General features: G+C 34.5%; 2 protein-coding genes across 2 annotated transcripts; both read right to left on the bottom strand.

The window, feature by feature from the left end:
• Window positions 1-1,040: 1,040 nt before the first annotated feature.
• Window positions 1,041-1,997, bottom strand: LOC119254261 (olfactory receptor 10AG1-like). The gene has a single exon (XM_037521376.1). It carries the CDS (start codon window positions 1,995-1,997, stop codon window positions 1,041-1,043), a length of 957 nt encoding a protein of 318 aa, XP_037377273.1.
• Window positions 1,998-8,472: 6,475 nt separating this feature from the next.
• On the bottom strand, window positions 8,473-9,429 carry LOC119254259 (olfactory receptor 10AG1-like). Its single transcript, XM_037521375.1, has one exon. It carries the CDS (start codon window positions 9,427-9,429, stop codon window positions 8,473-8,475), a length of 957 nt encoding a protein of 318 aa, XP_037377272.1.
• Window positions 9,430-12,927: the final 3,498 nt, after the last annotated feature.

The raw sequence follows: 12,927 nt of genomic DNA, 5'->3' as shown, positions 1-12,927 counted from the left end.
GCTGTGCCATATGTGGGTTAGCTCCCTGACTGGGGATTGAACTTGGGCCTTTTCAGTGGTAGCACTGAGACTTAACCCCTATGCCACCAGGGAGGTCACTATTGTATGATATTTTAACTTTTCTTCCATTTTGACATTGTTTCCACTTTATAAATGCTTCATCACTTACTCATTTATCATTTTAATTGAAAACATTTAGCTCCAAATTGGCATCATTTACACAGACCATTCTGGAGCTCAATGATTTAGAGACTCAATAATTCTACACCTTCTTTAATAAATTAGCTACAAAAAAATGTTGTTTGTCACCAAGCCTTCTTTTCTTGCCTTCACTTTCTATGACTCTAATGGGAACATTGAGCAGAAGCAGATAAAAATCAATAGTTAATCATTTAGTATTCATCCTATCAGTCCACAAATTAAATTAATTGTCTCATTTATCAGACAATATTTTTTTTCTGGATATAAAGGAGCTAATATTCTATAATCTTGAAAACAACTGAATCAGCAACAAACATTAAATTCCAGTGTGTTTTGAAAGATATTTCTATACCTTTGAATTGTGGTTTTATTTGACTTAATAAAAAAGGCTGAGTTTATTTTATGAGAGATAAAAATATGAAAACACTCACTCAGAGTAATTCAAGATTTTTTTTTTAATTTTTTTTTATTTAGAGGCATGTTATTTATTTATTTGTTTGTTTGTTTGTTTATACATGCACTGGGTACAGTCAGAAGCGCGGGAGGGTGAGAGAATTCACCAGAGCCAGAGCGGGGAGCAGAGCAGGCAGAAGGACCGAAGTACACTGCTGAAGGGAGCAGAGGGCGGCAGGAGAGGTCTGCGCGCCATGTGGGACCCTCCTCCGGTGGCCGGGGAGCAGCTGGGGATGGAACCGGCACCGCAGAGGTCGCAGGCAGCTTCACAACCCAGCGCTCAACCGCTGCGCCACCGGGGAGGCCCTAATTCAAGATTCTTAACAAAATGGAAGAAAAACCAAATGGAAATTGTGATAAATAAGAAACAATTTTAATTTTTTTTTTCACAGCACAATCCATTTCTGTAGGCATTTTCCCAAAGCCACCATAACATCTTTGTTTCTCAGACAATAAATAATGGGGTTAAACACTGGTATCAAGATGGCATAAAAAAGGGAAAGGTATTTGTCCATTCCTATTAACTGGCTGGACTTAGGTCTCAAATACACAATGATGCCTGATCCAAAGAATAAAATCACAACCATAAGATGGGAAGAACAAGTCGAGAAGGCTTTGGCTCTCCCGGTTGCTGATGGCAGCTTCAGAATGGTGGAGATTATATTTACGTAAGATACAAGTATCAACATAAAGGGCACAGCAACAGCTAGACTAGAAATCACATAAGTCAACAACTCAAGCATGAAAGTGTCCCCACAAACAAGCTGAACAACTGGAGGTACATCACAGAAAAAGTGATTCAATTGGTTACATTCACAGAAGGGTGATGTGAAGAGCACAGACGTGAACCCTATATGTATTGGAATTGCAGTGGTCCAGCAGACAAGTACTAGTTGTATACAGAACCTACTGTTCATGATGACAGGGTAGAGCAATGGATTGCAAATGGCAACATACCTGTCATAAGCCATTGCAGTGAGGATAAAGCATTCAGTGTCTCCCAGAACCAGAAAGAAATACATTTGAATAGCACAGGTCAGAAAAGAAATATTTCCATATTGTCTACAGAGATCAGTTAATAATCTGGGAACAGTAACTGACACATAACATATTTCCAAAAGGGAAAAATTCCCAAGGAAGAAATACATGGGGGTCTGGAGGGAAGGATCAACCTTAGTTATCATGATAATGAGGCTATTTCCCATAAGAATAATGATGTAGAGAATCAGAAATACACCAAAAAGTAAACCTTGAAGGTTGGGAAGATCAGAAAACCCAATCAGGATGAATTCTACCAATGCAGTGTGGTTCCCCAGAGGGGGATTTTGTCCTGTGCAGTCCATCTATAAATACAGTATTTTCAAGGATTAAAAGTAAAGTCAATCCTTTGGTTCAAGCTTAAATCTGGAATGGATTAAATGATTGCTTTCAAATCCACTGGCACAGGATAGATATCCAGTTTTCTTGTTTGCTTTATATTTTGGGGAATACATTTTAAATCCAATATCCTAAAATTCCAAGATGTAAAAGGAGATACTCTTTTCCTCCTGCTCATGTTAGGAATTACAGATGTGTCACTAGCACTACAAAACAGATGACAATAAAATAAGAACAATTCATGCCAGGAAGCCTATTCTCAAAAAGCTCTAGATAACCTGAGATATTCTCTAATTTGAAGATTCAGGTTATTAATTCTGGTTAATTTGGTCATTTTTTTCCCTCAGTAATACCTTCTAATTTAGAATCTTATGATTCTTGCACATTACTTTTGATGTTTCTCCTGTGAGTTACTCTCAGGCATCCCAGGGGCAAGGTGGTCACTAAGACTCTGCTGTCAGGTCCACATCAGCCAATCTGGCCACTCCCCAGAAACTTGTCTCAGAAATAACACACCTTAGTAAGTCATGTGAGACCATAAATCTAGAATGTGAAGTAAGATTTTGTTATATTTCCTTAATTCTACATTGTACCCAACAGTTTTCATAAATAAGTACATACCAAATTTTAGACTTCAGTAGATATTAGATAAGCTTATCCTTTTAGGGAAAAATTAGACAAGAAAAAGAAGATGAAGGTATGTCAGGAAATTTGATCAGAGATTACACAAATGACACCAGACTAAGTGTAAAATCTTATAACTTAAACTTTGGATCTCTTTCTACCATCTAATATTAACACATGATACATAATATATGTTACATAAAAATATATGCTGTGTAAAATACACACTTTAAATATCTTTATCTGAATTTATAAACACTGCTAAATGCAGTGCAAACTTAACCTAATCAGATCTAAAATACAAGCATCTTTAAATCAAATTATGTTCAGTAATTCCTGCACTGTTCTGAAACCTAGATTTTATTTTCTTTTTTTAAAGATTTATTTATTTTTATACAAGAACTGGGGTACAGGCCAGATGCACAGGAGGGTGAGAGGATTCATCAGACAGAGTGGGGAACAGAACAGTCAGACTGAAGAAATACACTGTTGAGGGGAGCAGACAGGAGAGGGCAAGACAGGAGAGGTCTGCTTCGTCATGTGGGATTCTCACCGGCTGGCCAGGATCGAACCCGTGGTGCAGAGGCTGCAGACAGCTTCACAGTGCGGCACACCTGCACCACCAGGGAGGCCTGAAACCTAGATTTTAATTTTCGTTATTTCCATCCAGTACCAATGTATTTATTAGTATGCAACAGTGGCATTTTTCATAGATTGTCATATAATACTAAATCTATATCGTCATGTGTTTAGAACTATAGTCATTTTCCTGACCATCTTCACCTTAAATTTCTGTGGAATACAATTTCCCTTTCTTTCTCTAAACTCCTCTTACTGCCCACAAATCCAAGCCAATGAAACAATCCATAATTTCCAATTTTTGTTTCTTAATTCACTTTAATCCTAAATTCCTTCCTTCTCAGTTTAAAGAATCTTAAATTCTGTCTTTAGTTTTTCACAGCACACGCTCAAGACAAAAGCTCCCTCATAGCTTATCTGTGTTATGACTCACAATTCTGAACATAAGAGATCAAGGACCTAGGATGATTTAGATTCAAAAATTATGCTCTATAACCTGAAATTGAGTTGGTTCCATAGTCTGCTCTCGGAGGCCTACATTTGCATCTCTGTGCCTTTATTTTCTCTGAATTCCAATTTGGTGGTTATTTTCCCATACTGTATCTTCTCAAACTTCAAAGACTTATATCACTTTCCTAAATATGTTGTTGTTTTTCTTTCAAAAACTATACCTTATGAGAGAAACCTGAATAAAAAGAGAATTGAATTTTTGAATGACCCAAAATATTTCATAATATATCAGGCAACCAATATATATTTGTAGCTATTACAGTAGTTTGTTATGGATAAATATTAAGTGTGTGATAAATACGAGTGTGTCAAATGCCAAGGATCATGATTATAAATAATATTACTTCAGTTATGCCTTCACAGAGCTGACAGACTGATGGTAAAGTCAGATGGATAAGTCAGATGTCATCCTAAAAAATGCAGTTCTATGCGGAGGGAATTACCTGGTCTCATAGCAGTTTCATGTTCCTAAGGAAAAGACACCCAATTTGAGATTTTGTCAGATATCAGCGTATCCAGAATTATACTGTTATTTTCAATTTTAAGGCAAGAGAATAAAAATTACTTACAAAAAACAGACCTCATATCCTCATTCAATCCTAGAACACAAATGTTCATATTCCAAGGTGAATGGTTTATAAACACCTGCTGATGGGCAATGGAAAATCATTTTTTACTGACTCCACAATCATGTCCTTGGTAGCTAAGGACCTCACTGACTGAATCTTTGATATTGAGCTACCTAAATGAAAATTAGATATAGTTTGGCATTATGCCCTTCTTCTAATTATCAGAGCTTGATTTTTTTTATTGCGGACAACATACACAGTGACAAAAACATGTAATTTAGGCAGTTATTTTGAGAGGTAAGAAGCATAATCTAAACAGGCTGGCTTAAAAAATGCAGTTTTACTTCTACTCAGCACTGTTATATGATCGTTATCATACTTATTGCATTTCTCATTATTATTTTAACTTATATCCTATCCATTTTATCTTAAAGTTTGCCAATCTTTTAACCAATCATGGAGTAGATGTTTAAAAGTCTAGCAGAGGTCAGAATGCGCAGGTAGTAATTTGGCAGGGATACTTAAAGATATTGACAGTTCTATGTTTGGTGAAACAAACCAGCACCAACACCTGGAGGAAACACTCCTAACTTACTGGGCTTTTACGTTTAGTTTTACTCACATCTGTACCAGTTTCTTGGATTTTGAGCATATGAGAGTATTACACATATTACAGAAACAGAAATAAAATCTAACTCAATTCTCATTTTATATATGAAAGCATATCCCAAGATTACATTATTTATTTTCTTTTCTAAAATTTATCTACTTTCTCCATCAAATATCAGAGGAACTTTGGCAGTTTTAAAATGGGAGGTGAATTTCCCTTCAACAATTTTCTGTCTTAACAGGAACTGGCATAGCTGTGAAATGTAGACAGGCCTGGTTATTTGAAGGTTTTTTTTTTATTAATATTAACATTTTTTGAACATTTAGTATAACTGTGCTGTTAATGCTTTACCTGTCTTTCCTCATTAATGCATTTTGACTTCTGTAGGCACTGGTAGTATTCACATTTTGCATAGAGAGTTTAGATAACACAGATGCACAGAGAGCTTAAATAACCTGCCCAGTGTCAGGATGCTATTATCTGACCCTGGTGGCTTCAAACTCAGCAGCACAATGCAGACTCCGCATTTTCAATCTCAACTCAGTGGTTGTCATAAAGCATTCAATGAAAAATGATTTCGAATGCAATATTCTGAAAAATATGAGTAAAATTCAGTTATATAAAACTCTTCACAACAGCAAGTTGGTATCATCTCCATTTTATATATTCTTTACTGTTTTAAAAATGAAAGGCTGATTACTTACAGTATATATTTCATGCTCAGAAGGTGATTCTGACAAATGAAATTGATTGGCAATGGAAATTGTGTTTTCAATGACTATTGATTATTGAGATTAAAAAATACACTATAATAAACAAGGTAAAATAATTGCTGCTCACCTTTTTCATATTGTTGAGAAATTGCTGAGCTGCTCTTTTATATAGAATAGGGTGTTATGTCACATAAACTTGTGGTTTTAGTTACAAAATAACAAATCAACTATAGTATTTCTTCCTTGGATTCATGTTTTACTTAAATCAACACGATAGCTTCATAGGAAATGGTGTCTTAATCACAATGGGGACTTTGTACTTCAATTCTTATTGCATTTTTAAACTCAATGATCTGTTCATCAGGTGGTAACCAAGGCTGTCTCAGGGTAGATTAATGATGTTTGGAAGGTTCTTTCTCTGTGGGGAATAAGGCTTGAGAAGCATTAGCCCCCTGACCACTCCTCTGTCCCTGGCTCCCCATCCTCTCATCTCTGGGGAGTAGAGCAAGTCTCCATTGGGAGAGGGTATAGAAGACATTCCCAGTCTTCATATTGGGCTAGATCTATGTATAGAAACTGAGGATACTAAATTTCAAATTATTAAATCACTTTACTTCAAAAAATGTAACTTGCATAGTCTCTAGAGTTCATATTTCATCCAGATTGTTGTTATGATCTTCTGATTATAGAAGGTTATTATTTATCATTAGTTACAGGGATTTATATAAAAAAGAAAAACGAATCTGGACAAGGAGATATTGGACACTGCATTTTGAGTTTTATACATTGAGAAAGTATGAACATGAAAATGACATTACGTGGGTTTAAAGTGATAGGAGAGATAAGGTAGAGTGAATTTTATTGTTAATTCATTCATTCAAAATTTTCTACTAATTAATAATCAGTAAATATCTAACTATAACTGCCCCTTGTAGGCTGGTCACAATGTTTGATGTTAGACTCCTGTTCACCCCTGAGACTGAGCCTGCTTCTTACATTGGATGGAAAGTGACCTGTTATTTCTGCAAAAAAAGTTAAATATTTCAAGTGTGACATTCTCATATCCCTCCAGTATAATTTCCCCTTTTTCCTTATTATATGGGATTTTAGCTTTTTCTTCCATTTTGGCGTTCTTTCCTTTTTATAAACACTAGCTCTGACTCATTTAAGTTGTTAATTGCAAACATACATTATGTCATCTACACAGAACATTCTAGGGTTCAATAATTTAGAAACTCAATAATTGCATCTGTGTTATTTACTTTCCCCAAATTAAATCACTAAGAGCATATAATATGTGTATTTTTTCCATTGTTAGAAAGAAGATGTCAGAGAAAGGCAGTATGAAATAAGAGCACAATGGACAAGAGCATAGCAGAAAGGTCACTTGGGAGATGATTGCAGTAATATATGAAGGTGATGATAAGGCCAGGGTCACACTTCAAGTAGTGTTTACACAGTGGATTATTATACTGTAAGTGGTGGTCATGTGATTTATCTTGAGCTTAAGCTAAAGATCATTCTCATTGTTAATATAGCTAATGTGTGTGTGTGTGTGTGTGTGTGTGTTTTGTAAGCTAGGCAGCCTGGTTCCATTTAAATTTGTTCCAATCAATGTCAGCTTTTCATATTCCAAATTATGAAATGTTCTATGCATATTAATTTTATCATTCCCTGCAAAAGCACAATAAGATTTTCTTACTTAAACAATTTTTATATACATATTTTACTGCCTGCAAAATGGGTCCTTTCTATAACTGATTAATTAGTTATATCAGAATCCATGTGAGGGAGATGGAAACAAACGTTTTCATATTAAATGTCGAGAATAGAATTGATAGCTTGAATAATAAGAGAGAAGAATTTCAATGTTTTTCTTGGGAAAAAAACAGAAACAACACATACAAATTTTTAGGAAAATAGAATTTTCATTGCCAAATTAAGTTGAAAATCAGTCCAGTTTTGTGATGTTCAGAAATCTTTTTTTTTCTTTTGTGTTTCAAATCCCAACACCACTGACCTTTGTTAGAATCAATTATGAAACAAACATCTAATGGATCACCTTGCTTCTAAACAGCCATTTATAATTCATCCAGTAGTCAGATACTCTGGATTCCTGCTGCAAATTGCAGTCTATGTTTAACTTCTTGTCTTTATATTGTAGAGAAATTTCAATTAACAGTTATATTAGTTTTCCTTTAGACATATTTGCAAATTTCATATTTTCCTTTTAACATCATGGGAAAATGGGTCCTTTCAATTTCCATAACTGTCTCAGACAGGTGAGGAAGTGTGGGGATGACCTGCACACAATCAAAGGCTGGCTTAAGGGCACAATGAGAGAAGCACCTGGTTAGATCAGGTTCTGCAGGTAAGTTATCAGGCCCAGAGAGTCATGTCACATGATTATAATGCAAATAATGAGCAGAAAAAGAAAATACATCAATGGTTAAACCAGTGCTATTTTCTCATCCTTTCCATCAAATGTAATTAAATGTCCTTTTTTTTTTCCCCACAAAAAAATACTGGGTCTGGAGATGCATGACAAATAATTATTGTGAAAAGAAAAAGAAAATAATAGTCCAAAACTTTAAAATTTAACACCAACAACAAGCTTAAATGACTCCTATGTGTTATTAACAATATTATTACACCTTTAATTAAATATATTTGACTTAAAATATATTTGACTTAGAAATTACAGCTGAGTTTATTTTATGTAAGATAAAAATGTGAAAACACTCACCCAGAATAATTCAGATTCTTAGAAAAATTGAAGATAATTAAGTGGTAATTGTGATAATTAAGACACTGTTTTAAAATCTATATATTAGAGTCACAGCACAATCCATTTCTGTAGGAATTTTGCCAATGCCACATTAACATCTTTATTTCTCAGACAATAGATAATGGGGTTAAAAACAGGTGTCAATATAGTATAAAAAAGAGAAAAGAATTTGTCCATTCCTGATGAGTGAGTGGATTTAGGTCTGAAATACACAATGATGCCTGATCCAAAGAACAAAGTCACAACCATGAGATGGGAAGAACAAGTCGAGAAGGCTTTGGCTCTCCCTGTTGCTGATGGCAGCTTCATGATGGTGGAGATTATTTTCCCATAAGATACAAGTATCAACACAAAAGGCAGAGTGATAACAATAGTAGCAATCACATAAATCAGCATCTCAATCATGAAAGTGTCCCCACAAACAAGCTGGACAACTGGAGGAACATCACAGAAAAAGTGATTCAACTGGTTACATCCACAAAAGGTTGAGGAGAATAGCACAGAGATGAACATTGTATGTATTGGAATTGCAGTGGTCCAACAGGCAACTGCCAGTTGAACACATAGCTTATTGTTCATGATGACAGGGTAGAGTAATGGGTTGCAAATGGCAACATACCTGTCATAAGCCATGGCAGTGAGGATAAAGCACTCAGTATCTGCCAAGATCAGAAAGAAATACATTTGAATAGCACAGGCTAGCAGTGAAATATTTCCATATTGTCTACAGAGATCTGCTAACACTCTGGGGACAGTAACTGACACATAACATATTTCCAAAAAGGAAAAATTCCCAAGGAAAAAATACATGGGGGTCTGGAGAGTGGGGTCAATCTTAGTTATCATGATAATGAGGCTATTTCCCATAAGAATAATGATATAAATTATCAGAAATACACCAATAAGAAATCCTTGAAGGTTCGGAAGATCAGAAAACCCAATCAGGATGAATTCCACCAGTGCAGTGTGGTTCCCCAGAGGGGAATTTTGTCCTGTGCATTCCATCTATGAACAAATTATGGATATAAGACTACACACAAAACAGACTTTATAAAATAAGAGCAAAGCATGACAGAAAGCCTATTATCAAATAGCTCTAGGTAAACTACGATCGTCTGCAATGAGAAGTGTTTCTTCCTCTTTACTAATCTGGTCATTTTAATTTTATTTCTACTTTTTTTTCTCACTAACACCTTCTAATTTATAATCCATTTTTATGATTCTTACACATTGATGTTGATGTTTCAACTGTGAGGTACTCTCAGGCAGACCAGGGTCAAGGTGATCAGGTGACTCCACTGCTTGGTCCACTTCAGCCAACCTGGCCACTCACCAGCTATTAGTATTAGAAATATTGCATCTTAGCAAGTCCTATGCGCACATGAAGTACAGAAAGTGAAATAAAGTAAGATTTTGGCATAATACATATATATATATATATATATTCATCTGCCATACTCCCCCAAAATTTTAATAATTCTAAGAAGATTTCAAATCTTAGGCTTTAATAATAATTTAATAAGTTTATCCTGTTAGGGCCAAATTAGACCAAAAAAGGGAAAATGAAGGATGTCAGAAAATTTGATCATACAATTCACATATTATACTAGGCTAGGTGTAAAATCTGCCATTTTATAGCTTTCTACTATCTTTAGTAGGAATTTTGAAAATCTATCTACCTCAAATAATAACACATGATATATATTATCTAATAGATATACATATGCTGTGTATAAAACACACTCTGAATGCCTATATCTCAATTTAGAATCATACTGCTAAATGCAGCGTAGACTTACCCTAATCAGCTCTAATAAAAACATCTTTAGGGGCCTCCCTGGTGGGTCAGGGGTTAAAGTCTCAGCGCTGTCAAGCTATTGCTGGCCACTATGACGTGAGTTCAATCCCCATGCAGGGAGCTAACCCACTTGGTGCCGCAGACCTCTCCTGTCTCACCTACTGCTCCACTCAGTTGTGTATTTCAGTAGATCTACCTGTATTCTCCCCACTCTTTCTGGTGAATCCTCTCACTCCCTTCACTTCTAGCCTATACCCCTGTTCTTGTATGCATAAATAAATCTTTTTCTTAAAAAAAAAAAAGCATCTTTAAATCAAGTTATGTTCTGTAATCCTACACTGTGCTGAGTCTTAGACTTTAATTTTTATTGTTTCCATCCAGTCTTGGTATATTTATTAATATGCAACAGTGATCTTTTTCATAGATTGTCACCTATTCCTAAATTCATTGTCATGTGTTTGGAACTACTGCCATTTTCCGAATCTACTTCATCTTAAATTTCTGTAGAATACGACTCTCTCCTTCTAAGATAAGTTCCTCTTTCTGCCCATATAGCAAATCAATGAAACTATTATAATCTCTACATTTTGTTTCTTGGTTCTCTAATGTTAAATTCTTTCCTCCTTTATTTGTCAAATCCTGAATCCTGACTTTTACTTCTCATGGAGCACCCACCCTCAAGGTAAATGTGTCTTGGACACATCTGTGTTTGTTACTCACAACGTTAAACAGAAGAATCAAGGACCTGGGATGTCTTAAACAAAAAATAAATGTTCTATAGCCGGAAATTAAGGCAGTCCCCATAGTCTGCTCTTGAATGTTTACATTTATCTGTACCTTCATTTTCTAGGTCTTTCAAAATTTTCTGTATTAAATTTTCTGCATTAAATCTTCTCAAACTTTGAAGATTTATGGTAACTTACCTAAATATTTTGTTTTCCTTTAGAAGCTACACTGAATGAAATACAAAGATAAGGAAAATAATTGGATTTTCAGTGACCCAAAATGTTTCATAAATGTTTCAGGTAGCCAACCAATGACTGTAGTTTATTGTGGATAAATACTAAGTAACTATAAAATACAAAGTGTTGAAAGTTTTAAGGATATTGAAATATAATGGTGCTTAACATGAGCTGTGTTATGTCTTTAGAGAGCCTACAGTGGTGAAGTCAGTTGGGGAAGTCAGATGTCACCCTAGAAAGTGCAGTTCTAAGTGGAGAGAGTTACCTGGCCTTACAGGAGTGTCACATTCCAAGGGAAGTGACAATACTCAATACTCTGAGATTTTTGTCAGATATTAAGGCATTACAGAATTATGTTGGTATTTTCAATTTTAAAGAAAGAGGATAAAAATTATTTTGCAAAAAATCTGCCCGCATATCCTCACTCATGTCTATAAACCAAATACATATCTATAAATCAAACTCTCCGGTGCTTACAAGGCAAGCTGCTGATGGGTAGTTGGAAATGATTCACACTGATTCAACAATCATGCCCAGATGACTCCCCACCAACAAAGAACTTGAAATTCAGTGACTTAAAATGAAATTTAGATATATTTTTATCTAAATTCTATGTTATACATCCTTTTAATTGTCAGCTTCATTTTCCTTGTTGAAAATATACACAGTAATAATAATATCTAATGGTGTATTTTGTTATGCAGGAAGCATAATCTATTTATTAGACCGGTTTAAAAGATGCACTTGTAGTACTACTCAGTATTGTTAATTAATCATTATCATTCTTACTGTATTTGTCATTGTTATTTTTACATATTCTTTTTGTTTTATCTTGAAGTTTGCTCTTTTTTTTATCAAGTCCTGGATTAGATGTTTCCCAATCTAGGAGGAAAAAATGTACAGGGGAGTAATTTGTTACAATACTGTGTTTAAAAATACTATGTTCAGTGATACAAACCACTAGCAATGCCTGGAGAAACCACTTTAACATATTAGTATTTTACATTTGGTTTTACTCTGAACTGCAGCAGATTTTCTGAATTCTGAGCACATGATAGTAGTACACATATTATAAAAATACAAACAAAATTTAAAAAGACTAACTCAAATATTATTTAATATATGAAAGCATATCTTGAAATAACTTTCTAAAAATTTCTTTTTCTGAATTTGATCGACACTCTCCATTAAAAATCACAACATTTGGTAGTTTTAAAATGGGAGGTTGAGCTTTCCCTCTAACAATTTTCTTGTAACAGAACCGGGCATACCTGTGAAATGTAGAAAGCCTGGTTATTTGAAAGTTTATTATTATTATTATTATTATTATTCATTTTTGAACATTTATTATATTAAAGCCATGCTGTTAATATTTTACCTGTTTTCCCTCATTAATGCACCTGAATTCTGTAGGCACTGTTAGCATTCCCATTTTGCATAAGTACCCAAGACACAGAGTGTCAGGAACCTGGTTTCTGACCAAAGTGACTTCAATTTGAGCAGTGTGATAAGTCTCCATATTTTAATCAAAACTCACTGTTTTTCACGAAACATTCAACCAGAAATGATATTTTGAATGCAATATTCTGAAATGTATGAGTTAAACTACATTATATAAGACTTTTCACAATAGCAAGTTGATTTCATCTGCGTTTTATATATTCTTTACGGTTATAAAAATGAAAGGTTGATCACTTACAATTTCTGTTTCTTGTTAAAAAGATGATTCTGACAAACGAATTT

This window comes from Talpa occidentalis, unplaced genomic scaffold (assembly GCF_014898055.3).
Source record: "Talpa occidentalis isolate TD23 unplaced genomic scaffold, MPIMG_talOcc4v2.1 talOcc4.3, whole genome shotgun sequence".
Classification (NCBI taxonomy): domain Eukaryota; kingdom Metazoa; phylum Chordata; class Mammalia; order Eulipotyphla; family Talpidae; genus Talpa; species Talpa occidentalis.
Note: the sequence above shows the minus strand (reverse complement) of the source record. Positions and strands in the feature narration are given on the sequence as shown.